Source organism: Galleria mellonella, unplaced genomic scaffold (genome assembly GCF_026898425.1).
Source record: "Galleria mellonella isolate WM207_F2 unplaced genomic scaffold, CSIRO_AGI_GalMel_v1 utg172, whole genome shotgun sequence".
NCBI classification, from domain to species: Eukaryota; Metazoa; Arthropoda; class Insecta; order Lepidoptera; family Pyralidae; genus Galleria; species Galleria mellonella.
Window position 1 is genome coordinate 5,483,904 of NW_026442015.1, and position 26,021 is coordinate 5,509,924.

General features: G+C 38.4%; 1 protein-coding gene across 1 annotated transcript in view; it reads left to right on the plus strand.

Moving 5' to 3' along the window:
* LOC113511534 (probable multidrug resistance-associated protein lethal(2)03659) overlaps window positions 1–16,525 on the plus strand; it is a 63,771-nt gene extending 47,246 nt beyond the window's left edge. Inside the window, exons 19-33 of the mRNA XM_052893038.1 lie at window positions 587–816; window positions 1,790–1,961; window positions 2,368–2,494; window positions 2,797–2,947; window positions 3,298–3,534; window positions 4,533–4,642; window positions 5,237–5,351; window positions 6,453–6,651; window positions 7,597–7,783; window positions 9,955–10,127; window positions 12,231–12,347; window positions 12,577–12,682; window positions 13,574–13,683; window positions 14,478–14,577; window positions 14,732–16,525. Coding sequence (XP_052748998.1) covers window positions 587–816; window positions 1,790–1,961; window positions 2,368–2,494; window positions 2,797–2,947; window positions 3,298–3,534; window positions 4,533–4,642; window positions 5,237–5,351; window positions 6,453–6,651; window positions 7,597–7,783; window positions 9,955–10,127; window positions 12,231–12,347; window positions 12,577–12,682; window positions 13,574–13,683; window positions 14,478–14,577; window positions 14,732–14,767 — 2,170 coding nt within the window. The 3' untranslated portion in view covers window positions 14,768–16,525. The remainder of the gene's footprint in view (window positions 1–586; window positions 817–1,789; window positions 1,962–2,367; window positions 2,495–2,796; window positions 2,948–3,297; window positions 3,535–4,532; window positions 4,643–5,236; window positions 5,352–6,452; window positions 6,652–7,596; window positions 7,784–9,954; window positions 10,128–12,230; window positions 12,348–12,576; window positions 12,683–13,573; window positions 13,684–14,477; window positions 14,578–14,731) is intronic.
* The last annotated feature ends 9,496 nt before the right edge of the window (window positions 16,526–26,021 follow it).

Below are 26,021 nucleotides of genomic sequence, written 5' to 3' on the forward strand. Positions count from 1 at the left end.
TTCATTCTTTCATTCGTTTTGTAATTCGGTCTTTTGTTCGTTCTGTAATTCCATCTTTCATTACTTCTGTCATTCCATCTTTTAATCATTAATTCGTTCATTCTTTAATTCGTTTTGTAATTCCGTATTTCATTCGTTCTGTAATTCCATCTTTCAATCTGAAATTAATTCGTTCTGTAATTCCATCTTTCATTCAGTAATTCGTTCAATCGTTTTGTAATTCGGTATTTCATTCCTTCTGTAATTCCATCTTTCATTCAGTAATTCGTTCAATCGTTTTGTAATTCAGTATTTCATTCCTTCTGTAATTCCATCTTTCATTCAGTGATTCGTTCATTCCTTTTGTAATTCCGTATTTCATTCGTTCTGTAATTCCATCTTTCAATCTGAAATTAATTCGTTCTGTAATTCCATCTTTCATTCAGTAATTCGTTCATTCGTTTTGTAATTCGGTATTTCATTCCTTCTGTAATTCCATCTTTCATTCAGTAATTTGTTCATTCGGTTTGTAATTCCGTATTTCATTCAGTAATTCATTTGTTATTTTATTACTTGAAAATTTTTAAACATGTAATTATTATTTCAGGGTCAATCTAGAAGAAGCCAATAGCGCTGTGGTTAATGCATTCAAAAATCAAAGCCTAATAGACGGTAGCTATAATCAATCCAGCTTTACTGGTTCTCTTAACCTGACCAGTCAACTGAACCCAACAATGAATCAAACGTCAGTAAGCCAAACCACCGGGTCGAATGTCGCCTCTGATCAGAACAGCTTAATGAACAGTGTCCTAAAGGAGAACATAACTTCGTTTCAAAGTAAATCACCTCTAAAATTTCTTCTCATTTCTTATTACGTGATCAGATTTTATTTACCAACAAAATTAACTAATTGACTAACTCATCTTTTTTAGATAACTTCCCACCTGACAAAAGTGGTGGTCTCTGGGTGGAAGGGACTATTTGTAGTTTTTGTTTTATAAATATGTGATAATGGATTAGTGAAGTTACGTTGAAAGCTGGCCAGTTAGTTCACCGTGACGAATTTCACTAGAATTAACTACGATGATTTACAGGGAGAACCGCGTGGAGGTCGACCTGATAGGGTGTATTGCTAACAATGGGTCAGTTAGATCCCATTACTAACAATCTCTTTTCTCTCAATTGTTAGTACTTTAGGACTTTATTAAGCACCTCATTTTAATAATATACCCACCCAGATCGAACTCCATTACAGTTCCTGACTCTTTTATGTCCATGGTACTGTTCATGTCTATAGGCGACGGTTTTCACTTTCCATCAGGTGGGCCGTCAGCTTGTTTGCCATTCTAAGTTGTATAAAAAAAAAAAAGTTTAATTAATTTATTTATATTTTTTTGTACAAGAATTCCCGCGACTGACTTTTGGCTTTTGGCCACAACAGAATATCAGTGTTTTGCTCCTTTGTGGGCAAAGCAGTAAACTGAGTTGTGACCATTTTGTGTAACTGTGGCACACGCACGACAAATTATGTTACCTCTTCTGTGTACTTTGTTTTTTTTTTTTTTGTTTGTATATGTTTTGTTTTATTTCTTTTTTAAGTATGTACTAATATCTAATCTTATTTGTGTGGTGTAAGTGATGCAAATAAATTATGTATCTATCTATCTATATTTAAAGTATTTATTATTGCAATAAAATGTAAAATAAATAAATAAATAATACATGTAAGCATTACTACTACATGGCATAATCTGTATTCCATCTTTGAGAAACCTTCTATAGATAATCTAATTAGAAACCTCCTATGCAGACGTGACGTTCCAAGATCTACCCAGCAACTACTTCCACCTGACCCGGGAGCAGTGCGTGTACGTGTACGCCTCCCTGATCCTGGTCTGCATCTTCCTGACTTGGAACAAGCTGGTCGTCTTCTACAACACCTGTATCAGGGCGTCCGTCTCGCTCCACGACTCCATGTTCAGGTGATGCTCTAGTTTAAGGCGTTTCTAGGATACTACCATCGAAAGGGAGTTCACCTTCATACACTACAGCCTAAATGGTCGCGTACAACGTTCTTTCAGAGATGTTTTCTCCCACGAACACTCAGGTTATGGCATGAGCTCCCTGCTGAGGTTTTCCCAAGCAATTACACCATGGAGTTCTCTAAGAGGGGGGTAAAGAGGTTTCTTCAGGGTCGGTAACGCGTGCGTATTACACCTGGTATTGCAAGCGTTCATAGGCTACGGTAACTGCTTACCATCAGGTGGGCCGTATGCTTGTTTGCCACATTCTTGCTCGATCTGGATGTTTTCTATGTCTGATAGGCATACAAAAACATGTATTTATAAATTGTCTATTGTTTGTAAACCTAAAAGTTTTATCCCTCAGGGGTGTAACGAATGCGCCGATGTGGTTCTTCCACCACAATCCGTCCGGTCGGATACTGAACCGGTTCTCGAAGGACATGGGCCAAGTCGACACCCTGCTGCCCGTCGCCCTGGTCGACTGTCTCGGTGTAAGTAGTAATAAAATTAAATAGTTGTAAATTAAATTAATTGTATTTAATTAATTAAACAAATAGTAGTTAATTAATTACATAAATTGCAGTTAATAAATTAAATAAATTGTAGTTAATAAATTAAATAAATTGTAGTTAATTAATTAAATAAATTTTAGTTAATTATTTAAATAAATTGTAGTTAATTATTTAAATAAATTGTAGTTAATTAATTAAGTATTTTGTAGTTAATTAAATAAATTGTAGTTAATTAATTAAATATTTTGTAGCTAACCCCTTCCTTACCCCTTCTTCACCAGTTCTTGTTCGAGGTGCTCTCAATCCTGGTGGTGGTGTGCCTGGTAAACTGGTGGCTGCTGGTGCCGACGGCTGTGGTGGCGGTGTTGCTGTACCTGCTCCGAGGATTGTTCCTGTGCACCAGCAGGGAGTTAAAGCGGGTTGAAGCTATTGGTAAATTTATATGTATCTCACTTATGAAATTGTAACTATATGATGTCTGTATGTAGGAAATCTTTAAGAAAAATTAACATAAAAGTGTCTCAATTAAGAGTAAGGGATTCCGATCGATCGCTAAAGCTCAATAATTGCAATGCTTTTTATTAAAATAGCCAAAAAAATAGTATTTCCGCGATACTATGTTTTATACTGGTGACCCAGCATTAGGAATCGCTGACTATGAACCATAGACCTTATAAACAATGGCATAAGGTACACACTTAAAAATAACAGCCCTTACACTTTCTGTACATACTTTCGATTGTCTGGGCTCTTAACTCGTATATTTTTGAAATATTTGCCAGCGCGCAGTCAGTCTCTCAACCACGCGGCCGCGACCGTCAACGGCCTGACGACGATTCGCTCGACGCGGGAACAGCAGCGCACCCTGGCGCGCGAATTCGACAAACTCCAAGACCTGCACTCCTCGTCGTGGACCCTGGTGCTCACCACCAACCGGGCGTTCGGCTGGTGGATGGACATGGTCTGCTGTCTTTACCTTGCGTTCGTCACATTCAGCTTCTTCTTGTTCTCCGGTGACGGTAAGTTGGATAAATGATATATATGATCGGATAAGGCGGGATTCTCACTATAGTTATTATTGATTTATTCATTAGTACATATATGTGTACATGGCGGACTTAATGCTAAAAGTATTCTCTCCCAGTCAACCATAGGGAAGTATTTTTTTTTATTTTTTTTATACAACTTAGAATGGCAAACAAACTGACGGCCCACTTGATAGAAAGTGGTAACCGTTGCCTATAGACATGAGTAGTACCATGGACATAACAGAGTATACTGTTTCGCCCAAGATACCCCCATGCGTTGCCACTCCTGAGGACTCAGGTGTTATTTCTCTGTACCCTGTAAATTCACGCCATATACCACCTTTCAAACCGAAACACAGCCATGCAAACACAACTGCTTTACGGTAGAAACACGAATGGGACTAAGGTACCCAAGCAATCGACTTTTGTACAAAGTCTCCCTCTGGTAAGTGTCAGAATAGTTCCGTTTGGTCAGTAAAAATAGTTCGAGATTGATTGAAACGGTACTGTAGTGATATATGAATACACATATTGTTTCTTACGTAATGTTTCACTAGACTAAGATTATGCAGATGCGTGTTTGAATCCGGCCTTACAGCTTTCTAATTTTTTTATTTTGCTGTTGTATTTGCATTGTCTCTCGTCATCTACCATTCTTATGTACAGCGCCATCTACCGGTAATACTTTTATTACCGCTAGATGGCGCTGTACATATAAATTTATAGACTACTAAGTCTAGAACCGTTTTATAGGTAATTTTTTTGTTGACAAAATAAGAAAGAAGCATTTTTTTTTTAATTAAAAACTCACAAAGTTAACATTACAAATATTTGAGAGTAATAGTATATTAATAATAATTTACTTGAGCTATTGAATGCTTTTTATTTTATATTTTTTATTTTTAGGCTCCCTCAGTAAACTCATCTTCTATTAAAATTGATAATTCATATTGATTTGATTGTATCATTAACGTGATCTTGTATTGCAGACACGCTAGGCGGTAACGTGGGCCTGGCTGTTACGCAAGTGATAGGTCTCGTGGGAATGTGCCAGTTTGGTATGCGACAAACCGCTGAAGTGGAGAACCAAATGACCTCAGTAAGTATGAGTATTTTAAATAGAAAGCAGGGGCGAAAGGGATTGTTAGTACGGGAGACTGAGAACCCCATTGCTAGCAATATACCCAACCAGGTCGATCTCCTCGCGGTTCCCCCTGGAAACTATCGTGGTTAATTCCTGATGAATTCATCATGATGGCCTAACTGGCCTGTTTCATTCTCATCTATCACCCTTCACTGGTGCTCCGCCAGCGTATCCCAATAGCGCAGGCGCAGCTACCGTTACCATACCATTTTCACCCATAAAAAAATAGAAAGCAGCACATTGTTTCATAGTGCCAGCAGAATGTGAACGGAAAAGTTGGAATATGCACATAAATACTAGCCATTCTTTCCAAGATTTTATTTTATACCATGAAGGTATAAAATAAAATCACAAGCATACAGCTCGTCTGATGGTAAACATTCACTGTAGCATGGAACACTAGGGAAATCGTGGGCGCGTTGTCGACTTATAACACCCTTTTTGAAGAACTCCACACCGTAGGCTCCAAGGAAAACCTTGACAAGGAGCTCATTCCACAGCCTGAGTGTTCTTCTCTCTTCTCTCAACTCTTTTTATACTTATACACAGGTGGAAAGAATCTTGGAGTACCAGAATTTGCCGCCAGAGACCCCAGTAGAGATGAACAAGAAGGCTTTAAGAGCTAATCACCCGGAGCTGGACTTCGACAAATGGCCCAGTAAAGGTAATATAAAAAAAAGACGTGCAGTCGGGGACTGCCACACGTCTTTTTATTATACATAATGAAGAATGAATATATATATATATATATATATATATATATATATATATATATATATATATATAGATATTGAGAATCGAAATTGAAAACTTAAACTATATGGGTGTGTGTTTATGTGTATAAAAGAGGGCTACTTTTAAAATCGCTCATTTCAAAATCCAAAATTTAGGTTATGTATTTTTATAGCAGTATTATATATAAATTCAAAAACAAAAACACTGCATTTGTGATAATAAATAAAATGTATTTATATAGAGTACTCACTCATTTTCTTTTACTATTTTTTCATTACTTTCTTCATTAATAAATGCACTTTGTTTATTCATATTTAATATTAAAACACTTTATACACAAATTTTACGCGTACAGCTATTCACTGTTGGACATAGATGATAAATACCTATACACCTATATACATTCTTACAACAGCTGCTTACGTATTCGTCCAATTCCGGAGCAGCTCGCAAAAAGCACGCTGTCTCACCTAGCATTGTATCTAATAAAAGAGATAGAATCAGTTATGAGCAGTCAGCGGCTAGTCTACACGCATACGTCTACTCGCACGCACACAAACACCGTGCCGAAGTCTGCCGAACTGAAACGACGTTAGACGATGCACGGCTTCCGTCCTCGCACCGCTCTGCCGCCGTAGTGCCGCCGCTGAGTGGGGGGTGTTAGGTTCCATTTCCGTTACGGAATTTTTACATTCGGTCTCCGCGCTCAAGGCCCGCGATAAAAGCTATACAATAGCTTCAAAATATTGTTGTTCGACTTTGTCTTAATATCGAATAGAAAAACGTTTTGACTGATCACAGAAGACACTTTTGACTCTCGAAATATGGTTAGATGTATGATGTTAGGTTAGATGTAAGGAAAGGCAAGGGATGGGCAACAGCGTCCCTCTTAAAACATCTCTAAAACCTAACTGCGGTTGCCAATCCGCCCTGCCAAGCGTGGCAACTACAAGCAGTACAAAGTAATCCTATCCCTAACTAGTTCATAATAATATTTGCCAGATGATTGATTAATTAAATTAAAATCTAGGCGAGATCGTCTTCGAGGACGTGAGTCTTCAATACCAGAGCCCCCCAAAGAAAGAGGAGCCGGTGAAGGCGGGCGAAAAGCCCGAAGAGCCAGTGTACGCCATCAGAGGGGTGAACTTCCACATCCGGCCCGCGGAGAAGGTGGCCGTGGTTGGAAGGACCGGCGCGGGCAAGAGCTCGCTTATCAACGCGCTATTCAGGTATGTTTTTTTTTTTTGGTAGATGAAAATGGAATGGTAACCCCGCCTGCACTAACGGGATACGCTGACGGAGCACCAGTGAAGGGTGATAGATGATAATGAAAACAGGCCAGTTAGCTCATCATGATGAATTCATAAGGAATTCACCATGATAGTTTCCAGAGGGAACCGCGAGGAGGTCGACCTGATTGGGTATATTGCGAGCAATGGGATTTTTAGTCTCCATTACTAACAATTCCTTTCCCCCCTAGTCAGGCGTTTGCTTATACTTTCAACCGACTGCATACAGAAGCAAGGTCTCAATTCGGTGTTTTTTTTTTGTGTTTGTTACCTCATAACTCTGTTAGTTCGAGTTCAGTTTGGAAAATTCTGTTTTTTATCTGAAAGGATATACTTAAGATTAGCCCCATGGATATTTTTTTATAAAAATCAATTCAAAAGTTTAGTTTTCGTCGACCTCCACGCGGTTCCCCCTGGAAACTATCGTGACCAATTTATCATTGAATTCGTCACAATGGGCTAACTGACCTGCCTTTTCATCCTCGCCTATCACCTCTCACTGGTACCCCGCCAGTGTATACCATAAAAAAAAACTTCATTAGCATATTTTCTTAGGAGAGAATGAATGAATGCTAACTTTATTTGCTTGAATACAGCTTATTGGGGGGAAAGGGATTGTTAGCAATGGAGTTTGACAGCATCATTCTTCACTGGTGCCCCGCCGGTGTATACCGATAGCGCGGGTTGGGCTCCCATTTCATTAAAAAAAAAATACAGCTTATTGCATTAGATGTATTTAACGTCAAAAACAGAATCTCTATTCAACCGAGTGTCGTGCAATTATTTAATTTGAAACAAGCCCTTAAAGCCGGCCCCCTGGAAAATTATTGAATGCATAGGAGTTTCGTTGGCACGTGGATATTGATTGTTATGTCATATGGTCAGGCTGAACCCGATTACGGGCGCGGTGCGAGTGGACGGCGTGACGGCGGAGGAGGCAGGGCTGCGCGCGTGGCGCTGCCGCCTGGGGGCGCTGCCGCAGCGGCCGGCACTATTCGCGGGCTCGCTGCGGGACAACCTCGACCCGCGGGGGCTACACTCCGACGCAGACCTGCTGGCCGCGCTCGACCAGGTACGACTCGTGCATGCTCATACATAATACATTCGCAATTCGAAAAAACCTATCAAGTTCACTACATGTTATACAAAAATCAGGAAGTTTAACAGAAAATAAACATAGAGACCGTGAAGCAGTTGTGTTTGCATGGCTGTTGAAGGTTTTGAAGGGCGGGATATGGCGTGAATTTACTGGGTACGGAGGAATAACACCTGAGTCCTCAGGAATAGCAACGCATGGGGGTATCATGGGCGAAACAGTATACTCTGTTATGTCCATGGTACTGCTCATGTCTATAGGCGACGGTTACCACTTTCCATCAGGTGGATAGTCAGCTTGTTTGCCATTTTAAGTTGTATAAAAAAAAAGACTCCAACACATACAGTGTTACTATCAATAAATTTAACAGAAGACTCCGAAGAAAGTCAATCAAAAGTTAGTAAACCACCACCAATAATCTTATATGGACCTATCAAAATAGACTGAACTTCTAAATGAATTTGCACCCACTGATAGATTCTCATATAAAAGAATTACTAGAGATCAAATTAGAAATATGACACAATCAGTTGAAATCTACAAACATTTTAGTTGAATTTGCATTAATCCGAAGTAAGAGCCGAAGTATGATTTATACTTTTATATAAAAAGAAAATAAATGCTACGGAATAGTCATAAAAAATAAAGACCATACCTAAAGAAGCTATAGGTGAAGGAATAGAAAAGGCAGGCAATAAGGTTCAAGGGGAAATTATATGCCCAATATTTTCCAATTTGCCCAATATTTTCTAATTTGCCCAATATTTTCCAATTTGCCCAATGTTTTCCAATTTGCCCAATATTTTCCAATTTGCCCTATAATTTCCAATTTTCCCAATTTCGGTAAGTATGAAAATGGCAATACGATTTCTGTTTCCTATACAACAGGCTATGTCTAGTGTAGGAAATAATGATAAACTTTGTGTTTACACAAATACACTTTGATAATAAATACATATCATGGAAATGCAATATTAAATATGCGAGACAGGGGACGAGTGACAGAAGTGGAGGTTGAATACGCACTGACTTTGACCTTATAACATACATAAGTACCCATCTATTACTAATATAAATACATGACACGCAAAAAAGCTAGTAAACAATTTTCTTCTAAACTTAGAATTGTCTAAATAATCCAAGTGTAAATACGACATTTCTAAATCTCGACGCCAACAGTATGGACAAATATTTTAAATACACAATCGGGACTTAGTTTAAAATATGGATATAAAGAAAATAACTATATGCGCCCATTTAGATGCGTCAAGTATCCAGCAGAATACTGTACTATTACATCGTTACAGTAGAAAATAAAGAATACTTGGGAATGTTCAAATTAATTTGGATTTTTTTGATGGGTAATAATAGAATAGTAACCCCACCTGCGTAGACGGTATACGCTGGTGGAGCACCAGTGAGAGATAATAAGTAAGAATGAAAAGGCAGGTCAGTTAGCCCATCGTGACGAATTCCGCTAGAATTAACCACGATGGTTTCCAGGGGGAACCGCGTGGAGGTCGACCTGATAGGGTATATTACTGGCAATGGGTCAATTAGGCTTTGGATTAGGTATGGTATCGTAAAAAAAATAGTACATTACTGCAGCGGCCAGCAACTGAGGTATTGATGGACGAACGTGCAAATGTGGGTCGAGGCGTAGCCGAGGTACACATACGTGAGTCCATCAATGCCTAATTGTGGCCAAGGCTTGTATAGTACTTTTTTAAAAAAATGCGCGGAAATCAAAAACACAATTTTACTTTTTAAGTTCAATGACGAATAACAATAATTTTTCACGCGCCATAATGTTCCTTTGTTTTTTTTTTTTCAATACACAGCTTTCTATTTGCAAGCCAGTTTGAAATTTAAATAAAACGTTTTATTAGTCACCTCTTTGATAGCTATGTTTTGTAGTAGTAGTAAAAGGTCACTCCATTTTTAAATTATAGAACAGATATGAGTTTACATGGTAATTTATCTGGCCGCAAAACACGACAGATATGGATTTTCATACAATTTTTGCCGGCCGCTGCCCGCATGTATCTGGCCAGTACGGCAATTTTGATTTATCTCGAAGAAGATTGCCAAAATAATGCTCACATTTCCAAGCATGTTTGAGAAAAATGTGGTTGCCTCGTGGGCAGGTGGAGCTGCGGTCGCTGGTGGCGCAGCTGGCGGCGGGGCTGAGCAGCCGCGTGGGCGACGGCGGCGGCGCGCTGTCGGGCGGCCAGCGCCAGCTCGTGTGCCTCGCGCGCGCCGCGCTCGCACGCGCGCCCGTGCTCGTGCTCGACGAGGCCACCGCCAGCGTCGACCCCGAGTGAGCACACACACACACCCGCGCACACACACCCGCGCACACACACCCGCCCGCGCTCGCACGCGCGCCCGTGCTCGTGCTCGACGAGGCCACCGCCAGCGTCGACCCCGAGTGCACGCACACACACACACACACACCCGCGCACACACACCCGCGCACACACACCCGCCCGCGCTCGCACGCGCGCCTGTGCTCGTGCTCGACGAGGCCACCGCCAGCGTCGACCCCGAGTGAGCACACACACACACACACACCCGCGCACACACACCCGCGCACACACACCCGCCCGCGCTCGCACGCGCGCCCGTGCTCGTGCTCGACGAGGCCACCGCCAGCGTCGACCCCGAGTGAGCACACACACACACCCGCGCACACACACCCGCGCACACACACCCGCCCGCGCTCGCACGCGCGCCTGTGCTCGTGCTCGACGAGGCCACCGCCAGCGTCGACCCCGAGTGAGCACACACACACACCCGCGCACACACACCCGCGCACACACACCCGCCCGCGCTCGCACGCGCGCCTGTGCTCGTGCTCGACGAGGCCACCGCCAGCGTCGACCCCGAGTGAGCACGCACACACGCCCGCGCACACACACCCGCGCACACACACCCGCGCACACACACCCGCCCGCGCTCGCACGCGCGCCCGTTCTCGTGCTCGACGAGGCCACCGCCAGCGTCGACCCCGAGTGAGCACACACACACACCCGCGCACACACACCCGCGCACACACACCCGCCCGCGCTCGCACGCGCGCCCGTGCTCGTGCTCGACGAGGCCACCGCCAGCGTCGACCCCGAGTGAGCACACACACACCCCACCACACACACCCGCGCACACACACCCGCGCACACACACCCGCCCGCGCTCGCACGCGCGCCCGTGCTCGTGCTCGACGAGGCCACCGCCAGCGTCGACCCCGAGTGAGCACACACACACACCCGCGCACACACACCCGCGCACACACACCCGCGCACACACACCCGCCCGCGCTCGCACGCGCGCCCGTGCTCGTGCTCGACGAGGCCACCGCCAGCGTCGACCCCGAGTGAGCACACACACACACCCGCGCACACACACCCGCCCGCGCTCGCACGCGCGCCCGTGCTCGTGCTCGACGCACACACACCACCGCCAGCGTCGACCCCGAGTGAGCACACACACACACCCACACGCACACACACCCGCGCACACACACCCGCCCGCGCTCGCACGCGCGCCCGTGCTCGTGCTCGACGAGGCCACCGCCAGCGTCGACCCCGACCCGTGAGCACACACACACACCCGCGCACACACACCCGCGCACACACACGCACACACCGCGCTCGCACACACACGCGCGCGCCCGTGCTCGTGCTCGACGAGGCCACCGCCAGCGTCGACCCCGAGTGAGCACGCACACACACCCGCGCACACACACCCGCGCACACACACCCGCGCACACACACCCGCGCACACACACCCGCGCACACACACCCGCGCACACACACCCGCGCACACACAACCGCCCGCGCTCGCACGCGCGCCCGTGCTCGTGCTCGACGAGGCCACCGCCAGCGTCGACCCCGAGTGAGCACGCACACACACCCGCGCACACACACCCGCGCACACACACCCGCCCGCGCTCGCACGCGCGCACACACACCCGCCACACACACACCCGCGCACACACACCCGCGCACACACACCATTTTTCTGTTATTTTTCTTTGTTTTTATGAATGTTTATTTAACACTATTTATTCGCTGAAATAACTACAAGTACATTATCTATCTATGTAAACAATCAAATCTTTCCACTGTATAATATTAATACCATCATGTCAGCCAGTAACTATCCACTGCTGCCCCCCACAATAGCGAGGTTTCCCAAGTATTTGCCATGTTTGGCAGACGAGTTGGCAACCACAGTTAAGCTTTTAGTGATATGTTGAGACAGACGTTGCTGCCCATACCTCGACCGATACATTAACTTCCCTTAATCGCCTTTTCCTACGGAAAAGGAAGGGATAGCATTTATCATTACCATTTTATGCCGATGAATATTACGATTACGATATTATTAATATAGATATATAAACGTAAATGTGTGTTCACAGGACAGACAAGCACATCCAGAACACGATACGCACGAAGTTCGCCAACTCGACCGTGCTCACCATCGCGCACCGCCTCCACACCGTCATGGACTACGACAGGGTCATAGTGATGGATAAGTAAGTATCCCATCATCATCCCATTATCATCTCAGCCATTATAGCGCCCCCCCCCCCCCCCCCCCCCATAGACTGCTATAAGGAACGGTCCTGAGCCACCTGCACCCACTGACATTTTGCAATGTATTTGAGGTCGTCAGTCTATGTAATTGGGGGGGGGGGGGTTGTAGGACACTGCTTTTGCCTGTACGGGGTCGCTCAAGAACTTTTCTTCCCCGTAATGTTACAGAGGACGAGTTGTGGAGACTGGCCACCCGTACGAGTTGTTGACACAGAGTACTAACACACAGAGACCTGAGGCGTTGCCGAAATGGTCGCTGCTCTCCAAAAGTCAGGTATGTAATTCTTAGTAATATTATAAATGTACAAAAATGGGTTTATTTGTTACATCCTAGCAGCTAAACAGCTTAACCAGTCACTGTGTAATTTGGTACTTTGTATCTCGATCAGTAAACATATCACGGTCACGCGGACAAAGTCGCGGGTAAAAGATAGTTGCATATATATTTTTGTTTCCCCTAGTCCCCGTTAGAATGAATCATTTCCCCTGGATGAAAATAAATGCTTATAATTTATATAAATATATCGCTTTGGGGGAATTGTCAGCAATATGCCTCAATAGGTCGAACTGCACATGGCTCTCCCCTAGAAACCATCGTTGTCAGTTATTGTTGAATTCGTTACGTTAGGCCAATCGTGACGAATCGTGGCTTTCATCCTTACCTGTCATCCTCGCCAGCATTAACTGAAAGCGCAGGCGGGGTTACCATTCCATTATCACCCATTAAAAAAACATTATACACAGACTAACAATATTTTGGATTACCATAACTGTGTGGCAATCCAGTACGAAATAAAATAAATTAAAATAGTTGTTATATTAATTTACACGATGAAAGCCGCGGTATGACAGCCAGTTAGTATGATGGTGATATCATCCATTCTGCCTGAATATACGTCTCTTTCTTAGGGGATTCTGCCGTGGTTGCCACGCTTGGTAGGCGGATTGGCAACCCCAGTTAAACTTTGGTAGTTTTAAGAGACGCTACTGCCTATCCCTCGACCATGATATTGTAAAAGGGACGTTGCTACCCATTTCTTAACCAGTAAAATCCCTTAGTCGCCTCTTACGACACTCACGAAGGCAGGGGTGGTCTGTTCTATGCCGGGACCACACGGCATGTTAGTATGTCAAGTGCTAAAGAGAGAACGGTCTGTGTGCGCAGGCGCCGCTAGCGATACCCGAGAACTTCGCGTTCGACCAGCGTTCGGACAGTTTCGTCGATGACGCAGCGCCGCACGCGGTGAGGAACAGAATGAGGACATACTCTAACAGGTAACATAACTCTTTACATAATTACTCTTTAGATTCAATAGAGAGAGTGTCTCCATACAAATGCTTTAACAAAAATAATTTATCTATGTGTGCGTGAATAGGGTTACCATAATGTATATTTATTACTAATATGGGAGAAATTATATTGTCAAGTTATATTTAAAAATAAAATATTTTTTTTACGAAAACATTTGAAAGAACAAGATAAATGCATAGTGATTCGTAATGATGTTTATCTTTTTTTTTTATTACGTTGATTTATATCCAAGTATTGTTTTTTTTTTTATTTTAAAATCATTAGATATGGCGGATATTTTACACATGTATATTTATATAATGTTAGACGTAAGGGTGTGTAATGTGTGTGTGTATATATATATATATATATATATACCACCACTTTCCATAAGGTGGGCCGTCAGTTTATTTACCATTGTAAGTTGCATGAAAAAAATATATTTATAAAATCTTATTAGACTCTATATGCATGAATATTATATGTGAAAATGAAAAAAAAATACTGAATACAGATTTGTTAACAACATTCAAGTAATATTCGTGACTTGTCTCATATAATGTTCACATTCCTTTACATTCGCAGGAATTCAGTGAGAGACAAATAATCAAACGAAATGAGAGAAACAAGAATGAAAATTCAAATTAAAACAGCATACCAAGCCGCCTGGCCTGTGTAGTAACTGTAGACTGAATTCTTGTTGGAATATTGATAGATTTATGTAGGTAAACAAGGTAAATTAATATAAATTTAATCCAATCTAATGATATATTTTCAGATCCGAAGTTAGCGATCAAGACACTGGAGGTATTTTCAAGACGTTAGTTGAACAAACCGGGAAAGAGACGGCCGCCATGTTGTATAAAATGGCGGAAGAGGTTTGTTTATTATTTACCACTTGATTAACAATAAAATTGGATAATTTTTGTTTTGTTATTTATTATTATTTTTATATTATTATTATTATATTTGCTATTTTTGTGTATAAATCTTTAATACGTATATATTATTTAATCAATAATATTTTTACAGAGCTATAAAAAGCTGCAAGAGAAGAAGAACATATGAAGAGGTCACAAACAACACTCCACCGCATGTTGCCTTCAATTTTATTCGAATTGTTTGTACTGATCAGTATTTTATATTTATTAATACTAATTTACATTTATTTTACCGACGGTCAAATTAATTATGCGTTATTTACTTACAGTTTATCGTCTAGCTACTTATTTCAATCGTGGATCTCTATATTTACTTATTATATAGATGCAAATTATTTTGTAGTATAAATTTATATTTTATTAGTTTTAATAAACAACTAAGGTCACAATATTATACTATAGTAGGTATCCAATTATCTGCCATGAATAATTTTAGGAAAAAACGCCGAACCAACACGACAACTTCCCGCCAAATATTCTGTCATAATGACAGAAACGACCAGCTGTCAATTGTTGCTAATATCTTCCGCTAGGGTATTTTTTTTATGTGAATGTAGCGTTGACGGTGCTGTTTATAAATTTAAATATTTTAATTTAATTAAAACAAGCGTATTTTAATGAAATTTATTTGTTTTTATTTGTATGTATATTGAATTTTAACTTAATATATATATATTTTTTTTATTTTTATCACTCGAATGAAAAAGTTTTTAGTAATTAGAGAGAATTATGTTCGGCACATTCGAATTTTTATTCTATTCCGTACTTATTAAGGTGCTATTTGTCAATTTTGTACTTATTAGATGTATACCTACAAGGAATTGCAATAGTGTGTGTATGCAACGCTATCTTTAATATACACAATTATAGTTTATTCAATGTTTAAGTGAATCGATCTCGTGAAAAACTAAAATAAGGTCAAGCATCTCGTATTTGAAACTTTAAGTCATGTATAGAAAAAATAGCGTTGTAGAATGTGCCCGGGAAAAGACTCCGCGTCGTTTGACAAGTGAAAATTAATTTCAATCAAATCAACTTAATGCCCTTTTGAGTAATTTTTTTATGAATTCACCGCCAGAATTGAAAAGTTAAAAGATCAGGGGGCTACCATGAAATGAAATTTCTAAGTTTCGGGCTCAAATTCGTGTTTTCGTTCATACCTAATACGGCCCAATAAATGGAGCTTAACATTTCGTTCGTCACAAATCCTACCATAAAAGTCCAAAGGAATAATATTTTTAATGTTTTTGGTATGTAATTTGTAATGGTAAGTATTATGTAGTTTTAACATCAAATTTTGTGTTTCGTTCGGCTCCGAAATTTCGGAAAACATTTCATGATAGGCCCTCCTCAGGTTTCTTACTCATTTATTTAGTTTATATAATATAACTCTATTAGTAACTATATGGCTATTAATAATATAATTTATTATTTAGCGTATTTATGTTTGCACCACATATGTTATGCTTTAAGTGCAAACCCTATAGACACTTGCTCTTTTCGTGTTGTCAAGGTTGACTGAAAGACATCCCTTTAATAGATAAGTCCGCCTGTGTACATTTTTGTTATAACCTAATATCTATAAGTGAATGTACAAATGCAAATAAATAAATTATTTATTATGGCGTATATATGCCATAGACTAAATTAAAATTTGGCACGTTCACTTTTTCTCATTCCATATTGTCTTTGGTATTGCGTAATAGACAAAATAGAGGCGTTTTACTTTAGAACTATCTCTTACCATTTTGTAATCTAAAATTATTAGTCAATTAATAATTAAAGTCAATTCGTCGTCAATTAATCTAAAAGAATTACTTTTTAAAGTCTATATGATGTTTAACTAACTGACTAGTATGTATATATATATATATATATATATATATATATATATATATATATATATATATATATATATATATATATATATATATATATATATATATACAAGTGGTGGTATTTAATATCCAAAGTCAATTGCTTGGGTACCTCTGTCCTATTTGTGTTTCTACCGTGAAGCAGTCGTGCTTGCATGGCTGTGTTTCGGTTTGAAGGGTGGGATATGGCGTGAATTTACTGGGTACAGAGGAATAACACCTGTGTCCTCAGGAATGGCAACGCATGGGGGGTATCATGGGTGAAACAGTATACTCTGTTATGTCCATGGTACTGCTCATGTCTATAGGCGACGGTTACCACTTTCCATCAGGTGGGCCGTCAGCTTGTTTGCCATTCTAAGTTGTATAAAAAAAATGAAGTGGAACCTATGTTATGCAGAAAATAGCAGAAGATGTCCATAAGATTTCTGCATATGCTTTTTTAATAACTACTTCCAATTGTCTATAGCCTATTTTCACCAGTGAACTTATTTATTTTGTTTAAAATAGACGTACCAACAGTATATTTAATGTGTATAAATTAAGTTACATTTTTTATGTACTTCGATCGATTCACTTGTCTACGTAGACACGCGGAGATTTCTTCGAAAAAGGGTGTGATTTTTACAAGCGACATATTTAGATATAGCAATTAATGTGGCACAAATTAATTAATGTATAATTATTTATTATAATAATTAAATCGATGCTGGCTCGTCGATTCGAATTGTAATTTTGTCCTTAGATTATTTAAAATAGAGGGCGCTGCACACCACTACTAATTACTAAAGTGACGTATTACTAGGAAATCTTGCACTTTGCATAGTGAGATGCCATTTTCAAGCATTCTCCAGTGATTCTTTAGGCTGTGTCAATTTACGAAATAAACTCGAACATTTATATTCTGGGTGTTTTTATGGGGTTTCCTATAATAAAAGGTAGATTTTTGCTTATACAACTACATCAATGGTTCCATCCCGACCATCTGAATGAGTGGCAGTCCTTCACCGTGCGTTTTTCAAGGCACTTTCTCCCACGCACAACCACTCTTTGGAATCAATTTCCAGCAGCAGTATTTCCGAACCGATACGACAATATAAACTTCAAGAAAAGAGTATATTCCTTTTTAAAAGGCCGGTAGCACACCTGCAATGCCTCTGGTGTCGCAAGTGATCGTGGACGGCGGTAGTCACTTACCAACAGGCGAGCTGCACGCTCGTTTGCCTTTTATGTTTTAAAACAAAAAAACGGTGCTCGCTATTGTAAATATTCTAATATTTTCTCCAATTATCCCTGTTTTTCTTGTTACCAGTGTAAGGAACAACACTGTGATTGATGTCTTAATACAAATTGGCATTTACTTGAGTGTAACTTAGGTAAGATACTGTGGTATTATGTTACTTTTATGCTAGATCCTTGATGAAAAACATATTGTAGTCTTCATTATACATTGTGCTAGCTTGCCGGTCGAAACATGCACGTAGTGCCCTTTAACAGTAAAAGTGAGCCTGGCTCTCAGATGGTGTACGAGAGATTCTCTTATTCCTGTAAAAATACAATCACCTCTGTTAAATGCCAATTAGAATACGTGTTTGATGAAAAGGCGTCCCACAGATGTAGGTTCAAATAGATGGCGCGTGTACCTCGACTATGTTACAGGCTGGGGTGTTAGGGAATTGTTTATAGCTAGCAAATTCCCTCTCGCACTAAATCATTTAGAAAATTCTATGTATATGGTTGTTTTTTTACTTTTTCGATATAAACTTGATATTGTGTTTCTACCGTAGTGTAGTTATGTTTGCATGGCTGTGTTCCGATTGCAAGGACAGGATATGGTAATGAAATTACAGCGTACAGAGGCATAACATCTTAGTCCTCAGGAATAGCAACGCATGGGGGGTATCGTGGGCGAAACAGTATACTCTGTTATGTCTATGGTACTGCTCATGTCTATAGGCGACGGTTACCACTTTCCATCAGGTGGGAGTCGTCAGCTTGTTTACTAGTCTAAGTTACATAAAAAAAAAATAAAGAAAATCCGAATCATAATTTCGCCGAAGTTAATTAGATTCTATTGACACGCTAAAGCCTTATATTATGAATGCATGTAATCAATGGAGTTTTAAGGCGAAAATTGAAATGCTACATGGCGCGTCTATTTTGTAGCTGCTATATCTATTTGAACCGATGTCTGTGGACGGGCTATTCAACATAAGTCTCGGTGTCCAGTGTACATTCTAATGGTGCTATCGTTACCTTAGTATTAGGATCGGATTCGTTTAATTCAGGAAACAAAGTTTCAAAAATTATTTATCCCCCCCCCCCCTTCTCTCAAATTGTTTGTGATGTAGAGACACGCGAAGCGTATGGTCTGTACCGGGTGACATTGAAGCCGTAAATGGTAAAATAAACATACTATAAATTTTTGTATTATACTTGCAGAAAAAAATTCTTTCATATCCTTGCAAACAGTATGTTTATTAACTTAACCAATTTCTTAAAACTAGTGTTATTATTAATATATAGGGCCTCAAGAAATGTTTTTTGTAGCAATAACTGAAAAATTAAACAAAATTATTAAAGAAAGTTGTTTTTTTTTTTTTTGAGAAATATTATTAATTATTACTTCTACTATTTTTAAGGAATGGGTTAATTAATTAACATACTGTATATTAAAATAATTAACTATTGGAAAAGTAACAGAACCGTAAATCAGATTTTTCAGTTTCGTATAACGCCACGACTTCAATCTCATCAGGTGTACATAGTAAACTTGCTTGATGTATTCCCAAATGTCGATAACTAGCTAATAATTATGTAGACATATTGTTATTTACTCAGCGTGTATGGCGGGTTTGTCTAGTTTTTTAGGGTTCTGTAACAAATTGTGCAAAGGAACCATTATTTTTTACTATTACTTTACTAAAAAATATAAAATTTTATTTTTGTAATTCATAAATTATTTTATTGATTATGTGGTAATGTCAGAAAGGAATGGAAGCCCGCCATCTTGTTTGCCTTTTATTATGTACATAAAAGTTTATTTTTTTAATTTTTTGATATTGAAATCATGTTACCAGTAATGAAGGCATCTGTTTCTGTATACAACAGTTATTTTTATTATATTAGCGAATATAATTATATTGTTTTATCTGAATTATCTTTAGGTAATTATGAAGAGCTTGTGAAAGTTTATTACACTATTGAAAAAGTTGATTTGTTTTATTCTTCTCTGGAATGAACTGTATACCTACCTAGAGAGTAAACGCACGTGTTTAGCTTTTTGAGCGAGACATGATTTTTCATTTCATTCGCCATTTTTCATCTTTTTTTGATGGGTGAATATGAAACTGTAGCCCCACTTTCGCTATCGGTATACGTTGGCGGGGCACCAGAGAGGGATGATAGGGGAGCGCATCGCATGAATTCCTCAACAAATAACCATGATTGTTTATATGGAGAACTACGTGGAGGACGATTTGATAGGATGTATTACCAAGGCTATGATTAAATTTTGGATTGCAATGAAGTTAGACCCCATTACTAATAATCCCTTACCCCCACATTCCTATTTATAGCCGTGGAATTGACGAGCACGACAATACGTACCGATTTTATTTTATACTACTTAGAATGGCAAACAAGCTGACAGTCCACCTGATGAAAAGTGGTATCCGTCGCCTATAGACATAACAGAGTATACTGTTTCGCCCATGATGGGGATGCATGGGGAGTCCCATGCGTGTCATTTCTGAGGACTCTGGTGTTATTCCTCTGTATCCAGTAAATTCACGCCATATACCACCCTTCAAACCGAAACACAGCCATGCAAGCAACTGCTTCACAGTTGAAATACGAATGGGACAGTGGTACCCAAGCAATCGACTTTTGTACAAAATCTCCCCCTGGTATTTATTTTTGTTAGTAATTGGATTTAAGTCTCATTGCTAGCAATATAACCTAAGGAAATCGACCTGCATGCGGTTCTCTCTGGAAATCATCATTAATTATTTATAACTCCGTCACAATGGGTGCATTCAGCTGCTTTTCTCACCTATCATCCCTTTTTGGTGCTGCGCTTGCCGATACCGATAACGCAGGTGGTTACCGTCATATTTTCTTTTATTAAAAACCATTATCCAGCCCCTTTCCATAAAGAGGGTACCGCACTGTTATACAGAGAGCTTTCTTCCATCATCTCAAACATCGGTGTACCTTTCTTACTTCAGTCATCTCTTAGACACACGTATAACCAATATTCAACCCCTGGGGATGAATAACGTTTTTAATTCGTGGCAACTGTGAATAATTGTTGTAGAACTATATTTTGTAATTACTATTTGTTCGCACGTTTCTTTAATTTTATATATTTTTCGTAATAATAGATTTATTCTTATTAATAATGATTTATATGCTAGTTCAATAATAATAATCGATACCTAGTGCTAAATTCATTTCCCTTGATCCTATCCTATCCAATCACCGTCATCGTTTTACCTCCGAGTTACAACAACCAATGAGGACGCTGGAAGTGTTGTATATTTATGTGTACCCATTACATAAATATTGTATTCCATGACGGTATCTTTGAAATAAAGGCAGTGGGTATCTGGCAATCTTCACGTTTTACTACATGGTGACAGCGGGTGCTTAATTAAATTAATTAGTTATTAGTGCGTAATTGTGATAAATACTTATCAATTATAATTAGTCGAGTGCATAAAAAGTAAAATATGGAGCAAGCAAGACCGCCGACTGAGTTAATATTGGAAGGTGGACCAGCAAATCGCGCTGACGCGTGGCGAAAATGGGTCAAACAATTCATGGTCTTCGTGAAGGCGTCAGGAGTGCACAAGGAAGGAAAAGACGTACAAGCAAATTTATTGATCAACCTGATAGGAACAGACGGCTATGACATTTTTTCTACTTTTCGATTCCTCAAAGATGAAAATCAAGAAGATGTGGATATTATAAGAAACTTCAGAACTGCCTTCAATCTTAACCGTCAATGTGACCTCCGCATTCGACGAACAACTACATATAAAAATATTAATAACATTGTTGTGCTGTAGATGTGGTTACTGCTTTCATAATTTAAAGTGCTGTGTTTGTAAACAATTTGTGTGTACATTGGTGATAAAGTGAAGGAAGGAATCAAGGCGCCTGCACAGGACATCAGATAATAGCCCACGACAAAACAGTGAGTCCTTACATCCTTTCGTTATTTCTGTCACACCTAGATTTGTCTTCTATAAATCCCACCACTAATAACTTTTAGAATTATGTTTAGTAATTAATCAGAACTGAATTGACTATTGATCAGAGTATGCCTAAACATTGAAGGTATTGATGTAGTTTTTTTTTTTTTATAAAATTGATGACACCAAAGTCACATCTAAAGGCGACAGCTACAATATTACAAATATTGTATTCTGATGTGAATAGTTTTAAATTTTCCCAATGAATTATTAATTGGGCCTAATGTTTTTTCGATTTTTGAGAACTTGTTGCTAATGATACTTTGCTAAAGAGGGGTCAAAATGAGGTTTTAACTCGCTTAAAACTATAAGAAGTTACTCGGGGCCCTGGGTTTTGTGAATGAAGCCTTATTTAACTTAATTTTAGATAGATGGACGAAGACGGTATAGATTATCCATGGCAGCGACATATAGGGATTGAAATAATTAAAGTCTAGATTATTTAATATCTTCAGTCTTCCGATACTTGTTTGATAAAATCTTGAGAAATCATTTGCAAATACTTCTTGATTGATCTTGAAACTGCTTGATAAAGTCACGATAAATAACCTTATTCAGGTTAAGCTGAAAAAGAAACTCCGACGTACCTCCTCTAGAAACCATAGAACCATTTTTTTTTTATTTTGGCGGTTGAATCTTTTTTTTTAATAGCATCTTTTTTTTACAAACAAAAACAAACTGAAATACCACAAGTCATTTTTTTCTTGCGTTACAAAACTTTTTAGTGCGTATAGCAACCGCCATGAAAAAATATGCACTGACTTTTTTAAAAATATTTTTTCCGCTGCCGCCATTTTGCGGATCTTTTTTTTTTTTTAATTGTAGCGGCGCGTAAATATCTTTTTATGCATCTTTTTTTTTACAAGAATTACACAACTAAGTCAGTAACACATTAAAAACTATGACTAATTAAATTTACAATTCAAGGTTAACATAGTATGTTACTTAAATTTGTTGGTCCAAAATGACAAAGTTAAATGTACATATAAAAAATTAATAACCAATGTTGCCATGCAAAAAAAAAAATAATCAAAACATTTCATTGGCAACCTTGCAATGTTTTTTTATTATAGGTTTATAATTTCCGCGGTCATCGTATCGTATTTTGGACAAACAAATCACAATATTTATAAAGTGTATAACTATTTACAACTGGTTATATAAATGTAATATAGCAAAACACGTCAACACATGGAAAACTAGCCGTTATACCAATGGTATTTTACAAACAATATTCATAAATTCACCATTTAAAGATTACACTTCGAAACAATCGACAATATTACAGATGTCTTTGTACATTAAATGTTTCAGGTAAGATATATTTTGTATTGAAGTTAACATAACAGCGAGAGCACTATAGAATTGAAAGTAATTTTATGAATTCAAATTTAAATAATATAATATATATACTTCATTAAAATTATAAGAGCTACTGGTCTTTATAATGTCGAATTTCTTCTAAAGTTTTGACGCCGATGCCACCATGCATCCGTCCCTTTTTATCTTACCTATTCTGACAGAGACAAGTCTTATAAAAAGCACCGATTTTGTATGACACTTGGTTAGTTATTATTGCTTTGAATATAGATGAGAAATAATAAAAATAATGGTGTAGAGATACAATAAAGTAATATAGGATAAAGTTTGGATAAATAAACTTAGGAAATAATAAACTAAATGAGCTAAGATATATAATTTAAGAAATTCTGACTAAAACGCCATTATTTCTTGTTTATAATATTAGGGTATTAGGCATAATACAATGTTTGGTTATGACAAAGTAATATTTAGTTTGCCAATTGCAATTTTTAATTGCCTCAATGAATTATTCAAATAATGTAACACTAATACTTTAATAACGTTTACGTTTTAATATGGCTTTTTTCAAAAGTCACATTTGAAAGAGTATTTTCCAAAAATTTTGGCATGAAATATTTCTCTTATCATATAAGATATAAAGCGGAAATATAGAATTTACATATGTATAGATTATTTCAATGCGTTTATTCACCGTTTCTTTTCTATAGTGTTTTGTTTGAGAATCGAGTTCACTAAAGTGCAATAAAGTAGCAGGTATGTAGGTACTATTTACCTGCAAAAATATTTCATCGCGCTACGTCCTGATAGTGTATTTAAATATGTGTAAAAAAAACGCGCGAATTGACTAATTTCAAATTTTATTAGACAAAATATTTTTTTTTTTTTTAATAATAAATATTATGTCGATTCGGTGTATACGAATGCTTGTAGATTATATTAGAAATAGTAACTTAAAGATTTGTTTATTGCTTGTTTTTCTTGATTAGGTTTTAGTCAAGTAATACGTATTACTACAGTGCTGTGGGGTCTTCACCTTTATTGGTGGACAAATTCAATTATTTTATTTCTATTTGCACATGTAAGTGTTAATGTTTCGTCTCTTTCTATCGACATAATCATCAACGGACGTAAATATAAACAAGCGAGTTTTGCATCACGCGCGGTATAAAAATAACGGCTAGTGGGCAGTGTGCTTCCCCTCCCTTACTTCGTTGCCAGAAAGTTCACTGGAATATTGTTTTCAAATACTATCGCTGTACCTTGGATTTCTATATAAGATATCCCTCCTTCCGAGAGGGGTCCTTATTCATAAAAACGTCAAACGTGTTTTACCTATATTATACATTTTTTAGCTATTGAAGTCTCTTTCTTTTACGTCAATTTCTCAATTTGAAAGACTGCGACAAAACATTCTAATAGTAAAAAATATTTATTTAGGACGTTTTACTTTTTTATGAATAAGGGAATAAATTTTTAAATGACTGTTTTCCATACAAACTACCTAATATACTATTCATTTAAAATGGACGCTTTAATTGAATGTGATCCCAGATATTACGCATATGTAGACTAAACTAAACGTCTTCGAGTGTCTATAACGAGAGATGCACGCTTATTTTTACATTACATTTCAATTTTGTGATAACTGCGGTCAATAACATCAATATTAACTAAGTGTTATTAGGTTTAATCTTTAATTGTACAGTTTTTACCCTCGAACATTCTACAGTTTTTTTTTTCAGCTTCTTAAAATATGACTATAAGAGATCCTTCTATGGGATAAGTCCGCCATTGTATGTTCAATCTTTTAAGGGAAATTTTTTAGATTTATCGCGCTACCAGCAGTTCTGTAGCAATGTAGTTATTATAACATAAACTGCAAACTACTTTTATTCAATACTAGCTTTTACTCGCGACTTCGTCTGCAAAACTGGGATATATTTACAGATGGGAATAAAAAGTATTTACCTTATATCCTTCTCTAATCTATTTAGTACATGCATACTAAATTTAATAGTGATTGGTTAAGCTGTTAAGACGACAAGAGGTAACAAACAAACATTAAAATTTTTGCCAATTATTCATTTTAGATAACAACATTATTGTCTGAAAATCATTATATGTTTTCAGTACTACTGAAAATTGCAAATTAACGGCCCGTTTAATGGGTAATCACAGTATATACTGTGTCGTTCATTTCTTTGAACACAGTATTATACCTTCAATACGTGTTAGAGATAACATTAGCAATTTTATGCCGGCCATGCTATCATCGAATCATATAAATCGAATTGTTACAATAAATCGTAAAATATTTACGAACAGCTGTACACTTCCGACTATTTAGAAATACGTAGTCAAAGTTAAATTAAAGTATCCAAGCCACTAGCTTGCAATAATTAATTCTTTACACTTTAACACAACAACGCACACACTGCTGCGTATGTGTGTGAGACGATAAATGTGTGCCATAAACATCTCTCGTTATATTACACTTCGTTATTAGTACACACAACGCACACATGAACAAACTTAACGAAATTAAACCACTACACCTCAATTCGAATTCTACACCTAAAAAAAAGTAAACTATAAAAAAAAAAGAAATATCGCATAAATTACACCAACCTATACGTTGACCAATCATTTGTCTCTTTCGTTTTTATAGGAACTAAGCGAGATTGAAATATGCTGTTGGTCAACCTTAGTTATCGTTACGTAAGGTTAATATTTACAAAAAATAATGTATTTACATAAAAACGCTCCGATACGATTGTGATTATTAAACGCAGTGTTTCAACGCAAAGATGCGGTTGAAATTTATCGCGGCGACAATGACTTCAATGTGACAACATGACTTCAATTTATCGCGAGGACCATGACTTCAAAATTATCGCGACGACAATGGCTTCAATTTGTCGCG